The 22,931-nt window shown below is 40.9% G+C and overlaps 2 protein-coding genes across 4 annotated transcripts in view; one reads left to right on the top strand and one right to left on the bottom strand.

Moving 5' to 3' along the window:
* Positions 1-4,510: 4,510 nt before the first annotated feature.
* On the bottom strand, positions 4,511-17,908 carry C2H5orf22 (chromosome 2 C5orf22 homolog). The gene is made up of 9 exons (XM_030944109.1): positions 17,782-17,908; positions 15,214-15,359; positions 13,251-13,400; positions 10,842-11,301; positions 10,168-10,230; positions 9,050-9,171; positions 8,093-8,159; positions 7,363-7,502; positions 4,511-6,301 (listed from the first exon to the last, which is right to left on the bottom strand). The coding sequence occupies exons 1-9, from the start codon at positions 17,884-17,886 to the stop codon at positions 6,169-6,171; spliced, it is 1,386 nt and encodes a 461-aa protein (XP_030799969.1). The 5' UTR covers positions 17,887-17,908; the 3' UTR covers positions 4,511-6,168.
* A 46-nt stretch (positions 17,909-17,954) lies between these two features.
* DROSHA (drosha ribonuclease III) overlaps positions 17,955-22,931 on the top strand; it is a 72,966-nt gene continuing 67,989 nt past the window's right edge. Inside the window, exons 1-3 of one of the 3 annotated variants that reach the window (XM_030969519.1) lie at positions 18,887-19,494; positions 19,614-19,680; positions 20,819-21,676. In XM_030969519.1, coding sequence (XP_030825379.1) covers positions 20,826-21,676 — 851 coding nt within the window. In that variant the 5' untranslated portion in view covers positions 18,887-19,494; positions 19,614-19,680; positions 20,819-20,825. Of the gene's footprint in view, positions 18,006-18,886; positions 19,681-20,818; positions 21,677-22,931 lie in introns of those variants that run through there. The other 2 variants (XM_030969502.1, XM_030969510.1) reach the window with 2 other exon arrangements.

A 22,931-nucleotide genomic window follows, 5' to 3' on the forward strand; every position in this document is an offset into this window, starting at 1 on the left:
TGGAACAACCCTTTGGCCATTTCAGGTCAGCTGTCCCAGGCATACTCTTATTCTTAGCTACTGTTAGGATTTTTTTAAAATATATTTTTCTTCTGAAGTATGCAAGTTGTAACATTTTGATCTTAATTAATACACTAAATTTTTCAGATGAAAATACTTATATTCATATATTTCTTTAATAATACAAAAAATTAGACTCCACATTGAAGCAAATACATTTAAAACATAAACAATGTTGACCGACCCAGTATGAAAAATTTTACAGATTAATAAAATTACAGATAAAAATGCCAAAGTTTCATTATTGCCAGTGAATCAAAGAAGAGGTGAATTTTTCTAGTTACCTAAACAATAATTACCAATTATTAATTATAAAATTAGGCACCAAAAATAAGACTACCAACTAAAAAAGAGAGAAATGGAAATTTGAAGCAGTATCTTTGTCAGGTTGGGAAAAGATGTAAGACACAAAAGAAATAGATTATAGATCACATTTATATTTGGAATTTTCTCCTAAAAAATCTTTAAGTAAGCAGACTCTCTTCTGTTTCCAGTCACTTTTCAAACATTTATTGGCCTGTGGCAGGCACTTACCAGGATTTCCTCAGAAACCTGATGAATCATGGGCAGCAGCAAAAATAAACATACTAGTGGGAATTCATCCCCAATAGCATTCAGTGCTTCAAAAGTGTTTCTTCAAGTGTTTCTTCTCCATGAGGCCAGTCCCTGGTATTTTGTTCACTGAATGGTCCTTCATTTCAGCTGTTGGACCTAATTATGAGGATATTTTGGCTACAGGCTTAAGCAGCATAGCTGTATAAATAGTTTCTTAGTAAGACTTTTTGTTTGATGATTTTAGTGTCACTCTGCATTGTGCACAAGGTTATGGTTTAAAGAATGAGACATTCAGGGCATAGATGTGTTTTGTGCCTTAAGTGTTTTTAAAGTTTAGTATTGATCTGCTGTCTAGAGTGAGAAAATATCAAAAGAATTAAAGGCTTAGAAGGAAAAAAGGAGAGAACCAAGGCAAGGAAGTAGATCTAAAAAATCCAAGAATGAGTAGCTGGGAGTGGAGGGAATAGAGTTTTGTGACTAGAATTGCTAGCCTCCTTGAAATCTGAGAAACAGGGAGAAAAGGGAACTACTTCTGGATTCCTGAACTGTCTAATGATACATGAAGTGACTTATTAGAAAAGAAGCAGCATCCATAACCTCACCAAAGGCAGAACTTTTAATCTGCAGATTTCATTCTGTCAAATTTCCTATAAAAACCAGAGTACCATATGTATTTTATAAATGTATTTAACAAATGTATTTCTATTACTGCAACTTATAAACAAGGAAACTAAAAGCCTTATCAGTGAAGAATTTTTGTCTGACATGATATTCTTACATTCACTAACACTTTTGGACTATCTGGGAAATGGACGTCACTAATGCATCAGCTTTTGACTTGTACTTCTAAGGAACTTTTATGAGCTAGCTTTTAGCAGCGCCATATTAATTGAAATAAAATAGCACCTAGAGGTACAGAAACAAAAATGCATCCATATTCTGACTTTAGTTACAGACTTACCTAAAACGCCACTTAAAAATAAATAAATAAATCAGGATTTACTGAGGAGGATCAGCCAGGTCTCATTTTAATGACTGGCCTAGAGCTAAGGCAGGGAGTAATTCAGAGTTCAGTGGTCTTACTGGAACAAGGGGCATCGAGTCTGGGCAACCGGAATTACACGAATGATATCAGACATTCAGTGTTAGTAGGAATTGGGTAGCTGGCGACTTGTACGTAGAGTGAGAAAATAAATAAAGTTGAAGTAAAAAGAAGAAAGTCCCAAGGCAGGCTTTGATACATTAAAGTCAGGGATTGAGTTAGCTTGGCCGTTAGTATTCAGAGCTGAGCAAAATCAAGCAGCGGGGAAGGACCACCTGGTGCAGGGCACAATGTTCCAGGAGGCTTTTGTACACCTTGGAGTCTTATTAAATTTGTGTTGTCCAAAACATGTTTAGAAGCAATTACAAGAAAGGCTGGAAGAGATGTTGGGTAGCAAGGAGTACAAAGGATATAAACACTAGAAAATAATGTAGTACAGTGATATTCAGTATAATATTTGTATTAGTAACTCTGCTGGGAGATATTTATTGACTGTACATTGTGACACCGTACATTAAATAAATATAAGATTTAGTATTGCCTAGGGCAGGCAAGAGATGGACATATTTTAGACTTGTTTTGAGACATCTAGCCCTAAGTTTGCAATGGACCTCATTCTGTAAAGCAGTGAAAGACAAACACAAATTAGTACTTATTTGTTTTGCCAAGGACTTTGAGTAAAATGGTATGCTAACAATTCTGCTAAAGGCATGAAATCCCTAAGAATGCAGCCCAGCAGACATATCTTCCACACAGCAATCCCCTGTGGTAGAAGATATGCAAAACCATCGGGACATTCATGGAAGCTGCTGAAAATACATAACTAGCATTCAGCAAGGGAAGGCTGGAATGATTTTCTCTCTCCAGTAAGATGGCTCCTTCCTTGAGAGGGTAAGTATCCCTGTTTGAAATTATTTAAGCTCAAAGGAAATTGCAATAAAACTGTAAAAATAATACCCAAGCACTACACAAAACCAGACAAAAATTCAGACCAGAGCCACTTCTTGAATGCTTGGGACTACAGTGAGTAAAGCTTTCTTTTGCAGCTGAGAGCTCCCTTATCTGAGAGAGGGGGGAGTTGGGAGTCCCTTTAAGTCTGTGGGGACATGAGCACCAGTGAAGGGACCCAGCACCTTCCATAGCTGTGCTTGTGACAGAGAGGCAGGGCAGACAGGGGTTCAAAGCCTCAAAGGCAAGTAAGGAATAAAAAAAGCTTTGGGGAGCTGATATGATTCTCCCTTGGGGTCATTGTAAAACTAAGCCAGACTGCCTCTCTCCCAGGACTGGTCTGTGGCTGAACCTGATGATAGTGAGGGAATTTGTGCCAAAGCAGGAGCTGGGACTGGATTGACTGGGTCCCTGACTATTTACACTGAGTGTGGGAGCTGCACCTCTGCTATGAGGACAGAGGATTTCCTCTTGCAAGAGACATTGAAAGCTTAAGGCAGGAAATGAATGTCTTTCATTCTTCCTTCTGAGAGTGGTTGGGACTTACAAAGGGTTTGTGGCACTGATGGGGACAACAGGTGCCATCAAGCACGACAGGAGGGGACCTTCCAGTGCTGTTCCTTGGATGTTCCTTAGATAAGGAGAAAGCACCCATATTCTGGGTCTCCTAGAAATAGTTATAGAACTGTTTAGGTTGGAAAATACCTCTAAAATCTTTGAGTCAAATCATTAATCCTGCACTGCCAAGTTCACCACTAAACCATAGCCCACAGATGTAGATCTTTTAGATGCCTCCAGGGAAGGGTCTCATCCCCGAAGACTGATCTTGCAGGAGAAGTATCTTCTTCATCCTCAGTAGCAGCAGAAAGAAGATATTTATGGAGTTGACTCTTCAGCCCTCACAGTCCAGCTCTGACCAAGTCTAGGGTGACTGACTCACAGCATCATTACCAACAGACAGGAAGGGACAGAGCCGCCACAGACACCGAGACAGAAGCCCCAAGGAGGGGAAAAAATGGTAACAGAGAACACAGTAACCTCCACCATCTGACTCATCCCCTGTTCATTCTTCTTGGAAAAGCTCATTTTGTTCCACAGTGACAAGCTGGGAATCCACAGTGCAGCTGGGGTGCAGAGCTGATGATGCACAGGGAAGGCAGAGGCTGCTCAGCATATGTGGTTTAAGGCCCTATTTCATTCTGCACACAAATGTGCGTGTGTGGTTGCTCAGGTTGATGGTGCATCGCAATAACCCATTGGTTCTCTGGGCTTTATATGGGTCCAAATCCAGCTGAGCCACGATTACAACAGGACTATCTCCACCACTGAGGAATATCTGCAAATGCCCTCCAAAGTGGGCACCCTTACTCCTCCATGCTGCCAACGAGAGCAGCAGAGCACACAGAGGCAGACACAAGAGACAATATGAAGCTGCTGACTTAGTGCTGCTATGCTAATATCCTCAGGTGGGTTTATTTCTAATGGGCCTTCATGTCCCATCCTTGCAGTACTGTTTAGAGGAGTTATGCACTGTGATTTCACTGTCTTGTTCTGCATAATACATTATTCTGAAATAAGCTGAGAGGAAAATGAGGCAGACACAGGGAATGGAGGGTTTGTGCACCTGATTAATAGAGAAGCCCTAGAGGGCAAAAGTAAGAAATAAGAGACACCTGTTTCTGGCTTGGCTTGATTACTTTTCATCAAAGTAAAAAAACCCCTTGCAAATGTCCTTAATGTAGAAATTAATGTTTCGTTATTATGTGAGACTGGCATTTTCTGGCATATACACAGACTGTTAGTCAGAGATTTCAGGTGATAACAATTTGACATTCATAAACAAAAACTATGCTTGAAAGGAAGATTTCTTTATTAACTTGGAAAACAAATAGACAATTCAGGATGTTCTTTTGATTCTGCAAAACTGTGAACACGTGTGCATGAAGCAGCATAGGCAGGGCACAGGAACAACCACAAGACCACAGATAAAATGCAAAGAAGGAAGTTTAATTTTGTTACCTTGCCAAATAAGGCACCCCGAAGCAGCATTCAGGCAGAGATGCAGGCACTGTTGGGTTTGGTCCATACTAAAAGTTCCCCCACTTGGATCCCTCAGCCCTGGCTGCCAGGCAGCATTTTGCCCTCCCTTGCCCAGGCTTTGCCCAAGGAAAATGGGTTCTCACCTGCCCACCCAAGAGGGGCTCAGCCATGCCCTACATGGGTTTTTTGTTTTCTACAACCTTATGAAAAACCCAGCATGACTTTAAAAAAACCCAGTCTTTCCACAAGCAGCATATAATCTGATTGCACTTCAATGCTGTATGCAATGTATGGCTGTTTATAATTGATGAAGTATTAAGGATATTGGCTCCAAGGCTCCTTGTGACAGACACATCACAAAACCACAAATAAAATGGATCCATGGTCATGGAATTTATTCTACTAGAACAAATATTTTAAAGGAATGATTTATTTACAATCTATAATATAGTCATTTTTACCAACAACAGAAGTAGTAAAAAATTCCAAAAGTGCACAAACTCTCTGTAAAGGAAAGAGTAAAGTTAGCAAATGAACTGTTACTTCAGAAGAAATTACAAGCAAAATTTATTCATAATAGAAGACCATATTCTAGGTAGCATTTTCTTTCCTGTTTCAGTTTCATTCCAAATAAATCCTGTGGGTTTTTTTCCTCTGACAGTGCCAGTTTTCTCTGTAACTATATTGATTTCTGAATTAAGTAGTTCTAAAACTGTTATTTCCTAAATAGCAATACTGAAATGAGTCAAAACCTGGTACAGAATGTTTTGCTGCTGACTTCAATGAAGCAAAATCTTTGTTTCTGAAGAAGCCATCAATTCCTCACAGAATTTAAAACATAAAAGCATGCACAAGCACACATACTTTTTATCCTCAAAATAATGAAAAGTGAAATTATCAAGCCCAATGTTTGTACATTAGGGGTATTATCTAAGCCACCAATAAAATACTCTAAGGCAAAATAAGACATTAGTGAAACAGAAAATAAACATAAATTATATTCTGTGGATGGGGCAGAAGCCATGAGCTGCTCTAGAGAAATGAGGGTGTCATGTCAGCACAACAGATAGGAAAGATCACTACACAGACCAACAGTTTTAAGGGCATTTTTAAGATCAGTTTTTAAAAGACATAATAAAACTCAGGAGCAAATCTGTTACCAAATTACAAAAAACATACATAATAGAAAACCATTTTAAGAAATGATATATATTTTTTATTTTTTTACAGACACAAAGAAATGGGACAAGACCCCTCAATTTATACACAAAAAGTCATTTCTCTTGCACCAATTTTAAGAAACAAGACAGTAAAAATAATAATTACAGCACTAATCTGAACAAAGCCAAACAGGTAACAGTTCAGATGCAGCCATGGAGAAAGCAATGCGACTCAAACCCTAGCTGGGTCAGCTTGAGTTCTAGTGCCACCTGCTGTAATAACAGCAGTCCTCCCCTTGCAATCACAGCTAATGAACAATTTAAATTAATCCTCTGCATTAGACAGCAACACACGAATAAAGGTCATGAAGAAGATGAAGTGCTTGAGTAATCTAAATGCACATCCAGTGAGCCATACACTGAAAGTAGTAAATCGAGAACCTTGTCTTGAATGATGTCAACCTGCTCTGAAGGGCAGTAGTCATCCAAACTTGATCTGTAAAAAACAAAAAAATCATGGGAATACAGATAATGCAGCCATAACCAGATTGTGTACTCCTGCAATGCTCTGTGGCTAGGCTGAAGCTTCTTTCAAACTGTGGCAAGTTTTGCGTCCCAGTATCCCTTTGAAGCACAGTGCTGTGCTTCTTATCAGTACATGTTAAGTTTAATAGAAAGTCTGCAGCAGATCAGGAACACAATCTAATCTTTCGTGTTCTGCTCTCTTCCTGAACACCCTGGCAGTCAAAGTTCAAGCAAATTATCTAATTAAAGGACACACAGAAAATTTAGATTAAGAAAATGAAATGCTACTGGTAAAGTAGGCAAGAAGACTTGAAAAACATCTTCACAATACCTGGCATAGAGAATTTTTTACAGCATCTATTCATGAACTTCAAACAGATACTAGTAAAAACTGGCTTCCTGAATTTTTTATCTGTTAAGATCTACAGAGAAGATTCTGGTTTCTCCATAGCAGGGGATAATAACCCTGCGATTGGTCCAGGAAATAGTGTTTTTTTCTATTGCAGGCATTAGCCATACTAGTTCTTGCTGCTAAAACCAGTTTCCTTTCAGCTTCTGCTATTGTTGCTGGTGCTTTAAGAGCACAATTAGTATTTCTGACTGATTAAATTGTAATAATTTGTCAAGAGGCACTTGGTCTTAGATTTTTTCAGGATAGTTCTCTGGTTCTCCTAGGTCCCTGGCTTCAAACTGCATTCTGTTATGCTAAGTAAAATCTTTACAGTCCTGGAAGCCTAACTTTTACCCCATAATAAAGTTTTACTAGAACTTTGAAGAATATAAATATCTTTTAGTCTGCTAGATGAAAACTCATTCCAGCAAAAGTTTCACTGAAAGAAGAAATCCTATCTGTAATACAATAACCCCTAGAGCAAGAGAGTAAGGAAGGTGGGATTTCAGCCCAAGCCAGCTTTGCCCTAATTAGCTCAAGTAACACAAGCAGAAACAGAACTAGTGCTCTGCTGACAGGATCATTTAGCTTCATAAGCATAGTCTGGACATTTTGAAGTGAAAATATCTGCACAGTCTCACCGAGCAACTGTCACCAGTGTGGGTTTGGGCAGATCTGTCAGAAGAACTTTAATGGATTGTATAAGGCCTTCAATCTCGTCTTCAGTGCTAACATGGTGAGGAAGCTCCACATAATCACAGGTCAGACCAGCTTGATGGACCTGTGGGTAAATTAAAGAGGGATTTCATTTCTGTTAATGAATTATAGATACAGCTTATGCATGTAGAAAGTCTTAAGGATACCATCCCTAGCCCATCAGGTAACTTGTACCTCTTCACACAGGAAGGTTTTCCCCCAGGTTGTTCTTTAAACAAGTAAAATTCTGGAGGTTGTATGGATTGTTATCTCCAGTAGACTGTAACTCTTCTTATGAATTCAGAGTATGCTGCAGCCCTTGAAAGATGATATAGCTCTGATATGTTATAAAGAGGTACCATATTTTAAGTTCTACAAAGGAGACCAACAGACTGGTGAAATTTAGCCTCCACTCACAGGATGCAGCCCAAGACATCACAGTCCTGGGAGATCACACCAAAGTTCCCTAAATATAGACAGACAAGCAGGCTAGAATTTTAGCAGCTTTAAAAGGAAAAGCTGGTCTAAGTAATACGACATAAAACCTGAGGAAAATTACCAAAATCACAGGAAGTTCTGAATCAAGAAGCAAGTCTGAAAGGAAGTATGACTCTCTCCTTCTCTGCTGAAGCTATGCTTTTGACATCTGTCTGCTTTCTGTTTTTTGTCACCTACCATTTCATAGTCTGGGCTTTCCATCCTGGTTTTCAAACTGTGAACTAGTTGAACAAGTGGCTTCATTCTGGAGTTAAAACAAAACCAAAATTTGTTGCAAACAGTTGGAAACATTTATATCCCTTAAATGACTAGAAAAAAAAAAAGGTGAGGAAAAAAGAAGGAAGTAGAAATGATGGCCTAGGATTTCAAAAGGAAATTTGCTCCTCTGTCATCTTGCACTTGCAAAAACAGAAATTATCAGTATTATTGTAGTGTTTCACCAGGCCTTTCTTACAAAGCCCCTATATTTATACCTGCCTCTGGCAAGTCTTCCTTATGCTTCTTTTAGGGTATATCTGAAGAGAAGCTGTTGCAGCTCAAAGGTCATATGAACTTTATAGAAAATACTTCTTGCCACTGTTACAGACGTCATACAGTAACTGCTGCATTTGATGTGGAAAATGACTGATTTTCCTATCAAGGAAAAGCTCAGACTTTCCCGGTCTCTTTTCACCTGAAAACTTTTCATGCGAAAACATCTAGTTTAAAAGCAGAGTGATGCAGTTCAGATGTTTAGTGGAGACTGTTTCTCAGCTACAGTTCTATTAATTTCCATTTTCCAAAGAAAGCAGAACCTTTGGAAGCACTAAAGAACTGCTTCTCCATGTCCTCCTTGGTTTGTTGCCTTTTTTGAGAGCTGTGCTACACATTGATGACCAAGGTTTTAGTCACCAAATATGCCTCCATCCATAGACAACAAAACTTGCATGAAGCTGTACAAGACTGAGCTTCCAAAGCTTACAATAGTACTGAAGAGAGTAGACTGCCTTTCCTCTTGTTTTGTATCTTTCTCCTCTAGGACTAAAGAAAAAAGCATATACTTGCAGAGATCCTATCCTTCTCCCTTATCAAAATAATGGACTAATCAGTTCTCAAACTTCTATTTGCAATTTAGACCTCTTAGAAACCTCCTACCCAGGATATGAAGCCCATTTCTGTAGGGTTTCTTCGTCATCAGTGTCACACAAATCCGCAAATGCTGCTTCCAGATCTTCCAGCTGATGAACGCGGTTTTCAACACAATCCAGCAAGTCTTCCTTTAAATAAGCATACACAAAAGTATGTTAGGGACAAAAAAGAGCTAAGAACATCATGACTTGTCCTACGATTTAATTTCTGTAAAGATTGACCTACTGGAAGTGGGAATTAGAAACAACCGATTCATTCCTACAGCACATCTTTTCAAGAGGATCATAACAAATGCCTGCAGAAACTGTTACACCTTCAGAATAAATCATCTCACTTTGTTCTGGTTTTCCCACTACAAATTTAAAAAAGCCACCTTTTAAATCTGTACCTGTTTTTATTCCTGATTAACTAAGAAATATAAAAATCAATCTGCCAATATTCAACATATCTTTATTTCTTTATTCACACATATTAATTAGGTTTCATTTATTTGTGATAATTAAATGTGCTGCATCTCTCAGTATTAGTGCTCAGATGAGATTATGAAAGCCAGTATTTCCACGTTTTAGAAGCATACAGCACTTAAAATTAAATGCACATTACAGTACTTTTTTGCCAGTACAGCATAATTCCATCCTTTCCACATCTGAACAAAAAGGTAAAATACCAATTACACATTCATCACAGCTCTGACTATCAAGAAAGAGCAACAAGGGAAGGAATGGGAGAGCCTGGAGGGAGGTATAAAAAAAAAAAAGAAAAAAAGAACCAGCCGCCAAAAAACCAAAGAAGAAACACCCCACCTAATCCCTGTTAAACCATAAAAAGAACAAGTTTGCCAGTGACTTATTAGGTTTTCATTCCTTCCATGCCAATTACCATTTTGTTTACAGAAACAATTTTTCACACTCATACTAAATACTTATGCAATTCATATATTCAATCAAAACATTTAATAGAAAAAAAATTCTAAGATGCTGCTGATTAGCATTTGGCTGCACAGCTTAATGTGAGACCACTTCATTAAGCACCTTTGATAGGTTCCTTCCTGTTGTTGTAACTCATTTTCATTGGGGAAATAAAAAGAATCATTCCTTCATATGTTCCACAAGGTAGCATCATACCTCTGTTGCATTTTTATGTGGTTTCTTGAAATTGTACAACTCTTGCAAAAGCTCATATTCTGTCTTTGAAAAAGAAAAAAAACAGTAAGAAAATGACTCTTCAAATGAGAAACCCAATCCTCAAAGCCTTCAAAAAAAGATCATGTCCCTACTCTAGTATGGCAGACAATAATGAGAATAACAGCCTTTCATCAGGACAAGCTACCACTCTTTGGATAATCAACACTACTGTGCCTTTTGAAAGGCAGTCTCCTGATACCATCATGGCTTTCTAAGCACAGGTTATAGAGGGTAAAAAATGACAAAGGCTCTCATCTCCCCGATGAATCTTGCTGTGGGTATTTGGAAGGTAATCTCTGGGAACTCAAGCATAGCTTTTATGTCCCAAGCAGAGAGCAGAAGTTGAGTATACCTCTGAGTTTGAACATACACTCAATATTGATACCAAGTGTAAGAAACTCCCCCTATTTGGTGGTTGAAATTTTTTACCATATACACTCCCTTAGAAATATTTCTTTAAAATAGAAATATCTTTTTAAAATGTTACCATGAATCATTAACCATGATCAGCTAATCTGCTAATTTAGCTTAGATGAGAGTTTCTCCATAGACATAAATATTAGGGCTGGGACTCTTTTGTGAGTGGTACGAGGCTACTCAATTTCCATACTTACCTGTGTGTACATTTCTTTAAATGGATTTTTAACTGAAAAAAAATCTAAGTCGATGTCCAAAACATATGCATCTCCTTTCTGCAGTACTTGGCAGACATCTTTAGCAATGTCCCTTATTGGGCATTCACTGTTTTTAAGACAGCTTGAAGCTGAGCCCTCTGCCAAAGTTTCTGCCCCATTCAGGGCACCTGCATTTTGTATTTCCTTTTTCTTCACACTCTGGGTGATGTGATCAAAGTCACCAGGAGCCACTGAAGAGGCAGAAGTGGCACTTGCTGTGTCATGTGTATTTAGCTTCAGTCTTTTAGCAGATGCTACTTCACCATTTCCTTCACGGCTGTTTGATGATTCAGTAGGATTGATGAGAATGACGTGCAAATTTAAAGGCTTCTGGTTTTCCAGCTGATCAGCAGGAACATAAAGACCATCACTTAAGAAGTAATTATCTGTGCCTGTAACCCTACAATTGACAATAAATCCCAGTTAATACACATCTTGGCAAAGAGCTTAGGCAAAAGCATTTTATACTTTAGGGACCCAGAGAAGAATGAATAGATGTTTGATGGCTAATGAAAGCCATAAAACTGTGTAGACAAAATTATTTCTTTTAATCCTCAGGTTTAAATTATGTTAAAGTTTTTTCTACTTCTTTATTGTGGAATATATTAAAATTCACTCTATATTTATTATGATAGCCCTACAAAGTTTTAATGGATAAGAAAAAGATAATGCCTTATGTGCTACTAAGATTAATTTGAAATTGAATTGCATTTTAAAGACAACATCCAGAATTGACAAGATACTATGGCACATAAGATAGCAAAGCTATGGATATTTTGTCTTGTTTTGTAATTTTCTGGGAAAATTATGATAGTTGGTTTTGCAAAGTGCCCTGAAATGCACTTTCATAAGTAAATATTTACTCAGTGAAAGTACAATATTATACATTCATAAGGAGAATTTAACTTTTTTTTACCCCACCACATTCCCTAAGTGACAAACATGGTAACTAGAGGATAAATAGCTAACTATCAATTGAATACACTTAAAAAAACCCACAAAACTACTAACCAACCAAAAGCAACACTAAAACTTTTGCTTACAGTGAAAATTTAAAGAACAGGATTTTCAACCTATACTGCAGTACATTAAGCCTTTATCATCATAAACTCAAATTAGAAATGAGACTAAGAAGTGTGAACTGCTCGCTTGTGGTAAGGCCTCATTTGAATACAGGGCATCACCATCAATCAACCACAAAGACAAATCATTTCCTAAGCAGGAGAAATTTGAAGTTCAGTTCCCCAGTGTCTTGTGGATGGATTACCCTCAGTTTGTCAAGGTCAGGGGCTGGATTACAACCCCATCTTGTTGACTAGGCAATCACAGCACATCTTCCCAGAAATTCTGCAGGGTCACCATGAGCTAATAGTACGTTAGTGTCCCCTAATGATGAGGCTGTATGTATTGCTTATCCATCTCTCGTCATCAAAACTTTTAGGACATTTGTATTTATGAGGACTCTTTCCCTTTCCTCCTTCATGGTTCTGGTAAGCCTAGAATCTGAAGAAAATGTACCCAACTGTCTTCAAAAGGAAGTCTGAAAAGTTGTTTTCATGCCTGCTAAGGCCACCAGTGCGAGAGCTGTTTGACCATCGTGAATTATTCCTATATATTGGCTAAATGATTAAATGTAACAGAGAGCACTAGCTTTAAAAAAAAAAATAATTTAGGTTCCCTTTAGGCTTCAGATTCAGAATTGTGGAGCTTTAAGTGTATTATTTAAGGTGTTAAAACAAAGCATTTCTCTGCTGTTTTCTGTTAAACTTGCTTCAAAAGATTTATTTTGCAATGCTCACAAGAGACATGATTTGCAAATATCCCCTAAAGCTGCACAAAATCACAACATTGTGAATATGGTGAATGCAAAATTATTATGGACTGCATCCTGCAGAATGATGAGGGGCTCTGATTCAAACTTGAATCACAGAATAATTAAGATTCCAAGAGACAACTGGAAGTTTCTAGTCAATCATCTGATCAAAGCAGAACTGACTTCAAAGCTAGGTGAGGCTGCTCAGGTGAATTGTCCTTTATCGAATGATGGAGAATTCCCTACCTGAGTGCCTGTTTCAGTGCTTAACTAGATCAACTTCAAAAAACCAAAAAAACTCCAAACAAACAAAAAAAACCCACTCCACACTAGAAAAACAGTCATGGCTGATATGAAATAACAATTTTACTAGTTAGACCAAAGACTAAGTTGATACAAGAGTAACTACATTAGCTTCTAAGGAAATTATAAATACTAATTAAATGTTCATCTTTATCAAAGAAAACAAAAAAATTCCAATGAGAAGTTATAGAGATGGCTTTTATATTACTAGTATATGTCAGCAGACAATTTACCTGATTGTTGTTGTTGATGCATCTTTCCCAACTAGAAAACTGTGTTTCCCTTCCGAGATCTGCTGAGCCCAGCGTGGGTGAAGCCACACTACTTGAGAAATATGGCCAGCATAAACAGCAGGCATAATCCAGTTTTCAATACTTAATTCACTGTAATCAGTAGAGAAAGACAGAAGAGAGCAATGTTACTTTCCCTATAAATAAAAATGGTCAAGAACACCACAAACATCTTACACATCTTGAAGGCCTAGTACTCCATGTAAGGGTAACATTCAACAGAGAAAGAAAAAGACAGAAATCTTTATTCATAAGACAAACCAAGAATGTCTGTAGTAGGTATAAAAAAGTTCGGACATAGAGTGGAATTGGCTTCACTCTTAGCATGGCACTTTGATTATAAAATCCTTAGTGGTGGACCTGGCAGTGTTAGGTTAATGGCTGGACTCAATAATCTTAGGGGCCTTTTCAACCTTACTGATTCTGCGGTTCTACACCCTTTGTCTCTTGATATATCAGAGAGAGGAAAGTGCAAGGAACATCATCAACATTGTTGTAAACAACTTCAAACTGACCTCATGGAAGTGTTTTATTGTAAACTGCTCCAAATGTATTTTAAATATCATCCCAATAATTAAAGTGAGTCAATCCACATCCACAGGATTAGCATCTTCCCTCATTATCAAGACCCTATTTTTTAGGTGTATGCTGCCAACTGTATCTTGGGCTGCAGCAAAAGAAGCATGATGATCAGGTCACAGGAGGAGATTCTTCCCCCCTTTTCTTTTCTTGTAAAACCACACACCTGGAGTGCTGCATCCAGGTCTGGGCCCCCCACATAACAATTACATGGTCCAGAGAAGGCCACCAAGATGACCAGAGGGCTGGAATACCTTTCCTCTGAGGACAGGTTGAGCGAGTTGGGGTTGTTCAGCCTGGAGGCTGCACAGAGACCTTATAGTACCTTCCAATACCTCAAAAAAGGGACTGCAAGAAAGCTGGAGTGGGACTTTTTACAAGGGCATGCAGTGATAGGACAGGGGTTTACACTGAAAGAGTGTGTGTTTAGATTAGATATGAGGAAGAAATTCTTCACTCTGAGTGTGGTGAGACACACCACACGGGCTGTCCAAGCAGTTGTAGGTGACCCATGGCCAGCAGCGTTCAAGGCCAGGTGGGATGGGGACCTAAGCAACCTGGTCTAGTGGAAATGTCCCTGCCCATGGAAGGGGAGTTGGAACTAGATGATCTTTAAGGTTCCATCCAACCCAAAGCATTCAATGATTTTGTGATAGAGTCCACAAAACCTTTTAGTCATCCAATAAAGAGAACAAAATATTGACACTGGCTAAGGTGATTCAAGTATACCAAATGCATCAGCTTGTAATTGCTGTAAATCACCATAACACTGAAGCAAACAGTATTTTAAATACTGTTTACTTATTTTAAAATAAGTATTTATTTATTTTAAAACAAGAAGAGCAGAGATCATAGCGGCTTATTACCTACCTACCTTAGGTGGGGGAAAATAGTGTTCTTTATGATTGCAATAGGAACATCTTGTTCTACTTCACATATTCAGCATACCCACAAAGGATGTGCTATTTCAATCTCAAAGTTAGTTTTTCAGTGTGGTGAGAGAACTGTTGCTGCTGTTTTATAACTACAGATTTTCAGACAAAGCATCCATGCAGAGTGCTTTCCTGTTACCCAGAGGAACCACTTGGGATCATACACTACTGAGTCCATACACAAAGCAAACTCATACATCTTAAATTGCCTGATATGCAAGGAAACTTTTGCCATTAAAAATAAAGTTTCAGCAAAAGTGAAAAAAAAAGAAGATACAACTTGAATTTGACTTATATCTTTTTGTTCATCCTTCCTATGCAATCATAGCAATATTCACTGTGAATCAAAGGCAGCAAGAATTAAAGTCTACTCTGATGCAGTACCCAGGACATACCTAAAAAGCGCTTCTTTGTCAAACACGGTGTCTGCAGGCATATTCACGGGAATAAGAAGGTCTGGATGGGAATCAAGATGAACAAAACTGATGTTACTGTCAGGAAGATGCTTTGAACCAATGGCACGATAGATGAAAGGCAGCACCTAAAGCAACAAAAACAAAAACATTTTAATGATAGCCAGTGGGCTGAAAAATGCAACAGCTTTAGCAAAGCCACCAGTACCACTTTTATTCCTTTAGAATTTGGATTAGAGGGAGGAGGAGACAGAATACAATACAAAGGGGAAATAACTCCAGTGGCAAGACAACTCAAGAACAGTAATCACTATAAGCCCAAGCGTTCTAGATGAAAAACCACTGAAGAGTCACAGCTTTACACCCTTTTCCTTCCTTATAGGAAGTTTTGTTTGCAGCAGCTCTTCTCACTAGCCATTCAACTCAATTCTTAGATGTTTGAGGGTTTTTTTCCATTTACAACTAAGACCCAGGAATGCCTTTCCTCTTCTGCAGATCACTGCCTTCTTTCTCCATGATATAAAACTTCCTCACCATGCACTGGTTCTATGGAGATAAAAACAGTTTGCTCCTTATGCTTTATAAGTTAACTGATACAGATTGAAAACTGACCCTACCATGATTTAAACTTTAGCTGACCATTAAACCTATGCCTCCTGAAGAATTAATTCCTAATCCCTCCAGGACTGTTTACAATAGAGACTACCTTTCTCAACTGCCCAACTATATTCCCTGCTGAAGTTCTTCACTCAGAAGTGTGAAAAACAGATGAGGCAACTCACCAATTTACAGCACAGCAAACCACCGAACTACAATAACAAAGGGTGGTAAAAATGAGAAAACTGATGGCCGATTCCTCTTAGAGCTGCAGTACACAGAGTCTCTTCCACAGTTAGAAGGCATCAACTGCCTTGGCTACCAGAGCAAACCCAACAAGGATTGTGAATCACAGCCCTATTACACAGGGAATGTGAAGACTGTAAGAAGCAACAACAATTATGTGTGACCTCTGCATTACTACAGCAAGTGAGCTACTTTTTTTGGCATAAAACTGATTAAGATGACAACCCCTGCATACTGCATAGGCATAATCATAAAACATATGTGTATTATTGCAATAGTAGATAAAACAGGACTAAAACCAACATGGGTTCCCTGACCCATGGCTTTTACTTCTTTGTAAAAAAGAAGCAATCTGGCCTACTAAACAACCTACAGTATTTTTGATTAAAATTGAAGTTTCACCTCAGGTAAGTGCAACTACTGACTGCAATAGACAAGAGAGACTAATTCTCTAACCTTGCAAGTTCTCCTGATTTGGATTACGAACAAAATTTCCTTCATCACAGCTGCTAGTATTAATCAGTGCATGATACAGCTACTGACAACTTGCTCTGGAGGAACACCACTGTCAGCAAGGCTGATGGAAAATTTCCTGTGAAGCTCTTACACTTTGGGACAAAAAGACATTTATGTTTTATGCAAGACAGACCAATTCATCCACATTCCTACACTGAAAACATTTTAAAGTAAATATATAGTATTAATAGAACTTTAAGATAATTAAAAACAGAAATATAGAGACTAAAACAAAGAAGGATCATTAAGAGGCATTATGTCGGAATTCCTACCACAGCGACACTCTAAGTCCTTGGCTACCATGAAAAACCAGCTGTCACAGCATGACATATTCAGTGAGTCTTAGCAAAAATGAATTGTATTAAACTACTTAAAAATTTGTAAAATTATTGTCTTTAATAAACTTTACTACACTAATATTTTATCTTTGCAAAGAATCTAGTAAAGAATCTGTTATTTTAGGATTGAAGCCTCAGTTTATGCTATTATAAAAAACCCCATGAGAAACCAGAAGCAGCAGTTCAAAAGCAATTCTTCCTTTACTCCCCTTTGCAATGACTCCACGCAAAAAAACAAAGCTCCAGATTTCTAACATGTCTAGTCAAGCGGGAATCAACCTACTAGTTAGGATGGGATTATATTTACTTATCCTCTGCCGGCACACACTGGGTAGGGTTGAGTTTCCAAGCACCCCATTAATAGCTAGAAAATTTTAAGAGCAGTGTAATGTAGGTATTATCTCCTTTAAACCACAGCAATTGGTGTGGTTCAATTACAAAAGAAGAAAAAATCAGTCAGCAATGATTGCTTTAAAAGACGCCAAAACACAATCATGCCAATAAGTAGCTCAGTCGCTGAATCGGGAAGGAAAATCAGGTCCCCCGGGCGCTGAAGTTCATTGATGTTTCAGTGGCGGAAGGGAAGGCAGCTTTAGGGTTTGTGTGCGGCTGCGGAGGGGAGGGCCGTGCCCAAGGAAGCGCCGGGAGAACCCGCACACAAGATGGAAAGTGCATCTCCCGGGGAGGCCGCCGGTGAACGCATCGGGCACTTCGCTTTCATGTGCTCCACTGAGCATCCGCGCCGCGGAGAAACACACCAACAAACTCACACGAACAGGAACAAACGAAACCCCTGCCCATGCCCCACCCGGGGGAGTCCCCATCCTCCGGCAGCCCAGCGCGGGGCACTCACATCCTGGTGGTCCTCCACCACGCACACGGGCAGGGCCGGGTAATGCCGCCGGGCGGCCGCGCCGGGCCGGGCTGCGCCGCCAGGCCCCGGCTCCGCTCCGCTCATGCCGTCGCTCCCCTCGGGCGGGCGGCGCTTCCGCCCGCAGCGCCTCCCACCGCTTTCCTGTTCCGGAGCCGGGGCGCTGCGGGCGGCGCTGGCCTCGGCGGCGGCGGCGGGGGTGCCAGGTGGGCTCGGCGTGCCAGGCTGCGCGCCGTGGGGCGGCGGGGCCGCCTTGGGGCCGCTCCGCGCCCTTCGCGGGGCTCCGCAGGGGTCGCGGCTGGGGCGTGGCGGGGGGCGCGGGTCCCGGGGTCGGGAGCGCGGCGGCTCCGCGGGGCTGGCGGGGCCGTGCGGCCGAGCAGAGCCCGGAGCGGGGAGCGGCGAGCGGGACCCGGCCGGGGGAGGCTCAGCGGCTCCGTGCCCCCGCCCGCCGGGCCGTCGGGAGGCGGCGGTGGGGTGAGGCCGGGTGGCACTGGATGGGTCAGGTGGGAAGGGACCACAGTAGGTCATCTGGTCCAATATTCCTGCTCCAGCAGGGCCGTCCCAGAGCACATGGCGCAGAATTGTGTCCAGACAGCTCTTGAATATCTCCGGTGAGGGAGACTCCGCTACCTCTCTGGAATGCGTTTGCTGCGCGGGCAACCGCACACTAAAAGAAGTTCTTCCTCATGTTCAGGTGGAACAGTTCCTGTGCAGCAGTTTCTGCCCATTCACTCTTGTGCTGTTGCACGGCACCGCCGAGAAGAGCTTGCCTCCATCCTCCTTGGTACCCTGTCTTAGACACTTACAGACATTGATGATGTCACGTCTCAGTGCTCTCTTCTCGATGTGTCAGTGCCCTGTTGCTCTCAGCAGGGCATCTGCAGGGCGAGGCGAGTTTATTAAGTGTTTTTTCGGGGACCAGTGCTGCTTTAGAATGCAATGGCTATGGCTCCTGTCAGTGCAATAAAATTCCTCTTTAGGTGACAGGGGAAGGGGAGTTTGCCCTTTTCTGTGTTTTCAAACTTAGTTAACTTTAAATGAAAGTTAAACATGACTTGCGTTTGCAGCAGAGGGAGCTTTAAAATAATTTAGGCGTGTAAAATAGTTTCATGTCTTTTTGAATCTTTTTTCCAGTTGTGATTCTGTGTATCCCTGAAGGACTGAAATTGAAGTGGTAGAACAAGCGCAGTTCTCTGATGTCAGGGCGATCTGAGAGCTGATAAACAAGAGTCTTTGTTTGAATGCTGTGACATGTTAGAAAGAAGCACACCTAAAGGCACTGTGGTACAGCCTGTTTAAATAAAATGTGTATGTGAACATTAGCAAAGTCTAGAACAGTCTTCTGTTGCAAGCCTGAGTTGTGTAAGAGCACAACAGGAGAACCAAAGCAAAATTATTTCAGCATCTGATGGATTATAATGAGTAATATCAAAGGGGTGCCCTATTGCCACGCAAAATGGACATTGACTTTCTTTTTTTCTCCCCTGGTTTGTTGTGGCTTTTTTTTTTTGAGTGCCCTTACAATATTGCAGGGTACTGAGCTGGTACAGGCTGACTGGAAGGAACAAGTGGCTTTATATCATCATGGCTGCTATCTCCTCAAAGTGTGGGATTCTCACTCACATTGGCCCTTGGTTGTTCTGGAGAAGGAATGACCACTAACAATTCCAGTGACTTCCACTAAGCCCTGCATGTGTAAGAGTCCTCTTGATTTCTCCTCTTTCATATCAGTCCTTTGCCCCTGTGTTTCTTTTCCTTTCTCCCTCCAGAAGCTGTCTACTCTCTCTCAGCAAGTGCTGTATCTTTTACTGCAGTGTCACCGGAATGCAGCTGAGAGTAGTGCTCTGAGCAGTCCAGGTTGGCCATGTTGCACTCTAGCAGGTGGGAGAATATTCTGTGCATGTACTTCAGCATCAGCAAAGCCTCAGTGAAAGGGAAGCTTTATTTCCTTTTTCTGGTCATCCTTCCAATTTTGTGTGTGTGTGTGTCTCCCCTTTCTTTCTCGCTTCCCCTTATGGAAAACAGGATTTGACTTCTGGAGGTGCTTAGATGATTGTTTTCACCTCTCCTTCCATTCCAGCCGTAGATTTTCTTTAGTGTGTTTTCCCCTTTTTTCAGGTTTTGAAACTTAACATTGTAATTAAAGAATCAATTTAAACTTTAATTAAGCACAGTGCTTTCATTTATAAACATTAATGCCTTAAATACATGCCTAGTTTTGAGCAACACTTAAACCTACTTTAAGCAGCGATAGTTTTTCAAGGGTAACAGGGCTGAGAAGGCAGTTGAGGGATTTTTTGGGAATCGTTATTTCAACAAAAATTAAAGAACAGCACAATCTACATGATTTTTTTTCATAACCTGTAAGATGAGTAACCTGTTTTTACACAAAAATATACCTACCTCACTTAAAACACTTTGAAGAGTCTGTTGAATTCAGTCCTTTAGTACATTGAGGACTCAATAGTGAGTGTAAATTGCTAGCATTTAATTTAAAATTTACATGATTTGTTGGGCCAGGTGGCATGCAGTGAGGTGTTAGTCAAGTCATTCTGCCCAAAGTTTAGAATTGTGCTCGAGAGAGAACTCTTTGTTATGCAACTTAAGATGACCACTGCAGTTATTAGTAATGAATGATTTCTTTGGTGTGGGGTATCCAAAGGTTTTATATCAAAGTGTCGAAGTACTAGTGGAGGTGCTTGTATCCTTGACCTGTCATCATAACTATAATTTGTTGAAATTACATTGCCCCAAGTGGTAAAGCATGATCCAGCTTGGGTTCTGGCTTAGAGACAGTAAGTGCTTTCATGGATTAGAGGCTTGAAGGAGTCAAAAGGGGCATAAATGGCCTGCACTAAAGGTCTGAGAAGCACAAAAGTTCCCAGTGAAAGTCTATATCATTTACTGCTTCTGTTAAAGGAAACTGCAGCTTCAGCACTTCAGGAGTAGCTCCTGCAGATGCATTGAGGACGTCTTACAAATATTGTGTGACTCTGGATTTTTATTCTCCTCAATAAAGGTGAGCCATGTCTTTCCATTCTGGGCGAGGATGTCCCCGTGGCCAGGGGGGACCAGGAGCAAGATCTTCAACACAGACCTACCGCCCTCAGAACCTGCGGCAGCTTCACCCACAGCAGCCCTCCGTGCAGTACCAGTATGAGCAGCAAACCGCCCCTCCGACAACCTACTCCAACCCTCCCGCCACCGGTTACATGCCTCCCAGGCCAGACTTTGTGCCCTATCCTCCTCCAGTGCCCCCTTCCACACAAAATCCCATCAGCCAGTGTCCCATGAGGCCACCATTTCCAAATCACCAGATGCGGCAGAGCTTCCCAGTGCCTCCATGTTTCCCTCCCACTCCTCCACCAGTGCCAAACCCTACCAACACTCCCGTGCCAGGAGCACCTGCTGGACAAAGCACCTTTCCTTACATGATGCCTCCCCCCACAGTACCACACCCTCCCCCGCCACCAGTCATGCCACAACAGGTCAGCTACCAGCCTGTGTACTCGGCGGGCTACTCGCAGCAGTCCTTCCCGCCGCCCAGCTTCAGCAGCTACCAGCACAGCTCCGGCTCCTTCCCGAGCAGCACTGCCAGCAGCAGCGCTGGCAGCAGCCACTTCCGGCACACGGGGCAGTACCAGGGAGAGAAATCCCAAAGTGAGCGGCGCTCCCCGGACAGGAGCAAGCACTACGATGAGCACCGGCACCGTGAGCACGGGCACATGCACGGCGACAGGCACCGCTCCGCTAACCATGGCGATCGTCGGGATCGCGGCCGCAGTCCGGATAGGAGGAGGCAGGAAAGCAGTCGGCACCGGACGGATTATGACAGGGGAAGGATATCGCCTCATCACAGAAGTTATGAGCGAAATAGGTAACTGTTATCTGCCTGCAGGGGGGAGATGTCATCATCGGTATGTGTTTGCATCAATGTTCTTCCCTTACCCTTGTTTGTCCCTCTAGCCCGGGAAGTAGCCAGTAGTCGTGTCTCATGGAAAAGTTACTGTTTAGACACCTTTCAGGTGCACTGCTTTGCCTCACGGTTGTGAGCTGGCAGACTTGTTGATCTTCTCCATGGAGATAGAAAACAAGAGCTTCTTTGCGTCCCACTGAGTGGATTATTGAGTAGTGCTCAACATATTTATCTTAGAAATTTATGCACTTGTGGCTGGAAAATAGAGTTGGCGCTCTAAAACTATGGAAGGTTGAGTCTTCCCAACAATTAACCCCTAGCAGTTCAGATTTCAAGATTTGGAAACCAGAGTTAGGGTGTCAGATGTTACTTTCTTTCAGTAAGCCTTGTATTTGTAGAGAACAGTGACTTGGTGGGGTTTATAGTCTGACAGGGGCCCATAGCTAATCCTTGCAGTAAGGTGTTTTAGTGAAGAGCATGTTGTGTTCAGAGTAAAGACCTCAGCAACCCAACCTGTGATCTCAAGAGGACTGAGGTGAAAATGAGTATGAGTGAGTTGTAGGCTTCATTGATGTAATTCAGAATGCGCACTACTTCTTTTGGGATTTATCATGAAATGTCTGTCCCTCTTCTTCATGGACACAAATAGCTTGGAAATTATGGGCTGACCTGATATAATTTGCTGTGGCACATTTTAGAGCAAACCATCATCGGTTAAATCTTTCTCATGTCTTAGATTTGTTCTGTTTGTAGCCCTTTATGTGTCTAATGAGCTTTTCCAAAATATTCAAAGAGCTACTGGAAAGTAAAGTATTTATCAGGGTTCCTGGATCATATGCTCTTAATTTTAAAAGCTCAGAATTTTTTTATACTACATGTAAAACATGAATTTACGCATAAAGCCTGCGTAAATGAAGCCCCTTTGATTTAGATATGCAGAGACTTAATTACAGAACCTTAAGACACCTGCATTCAAAAAAACCACACAAGCCTCACACTCAGTAAGTTTACTTTGATTTTTGAAAAAGGATTTTTGTAGAACTGAATGCAACTGGCATTAAGACACTGTCCTTTTCTGTATGACATGCTTGTGGAGTTTTCTCCTTTTTTCTGCATAATTTCAAACTTCAGTTTTAATTTTTAAAAACGCATGTTTTCATTAGTTTCTTTCTCAAACACTTTTGGATTGCTGCTTTAGGCCAACAGCTTCCAGATC

This window comes from Camarhynchus parvulus, chromosome 2, assembly GCF_901933205.1.
Source record: "Camarhynchus parvulus chromosome 2, STF_HiC, whole genome shotgun sequence".
Lineage (NCBI taxonomy): Eukaryota > Metazoa > Chordata > Aves > Passeriformes > Thraupidae > Camarhynchus > Camarhynchus parvulus.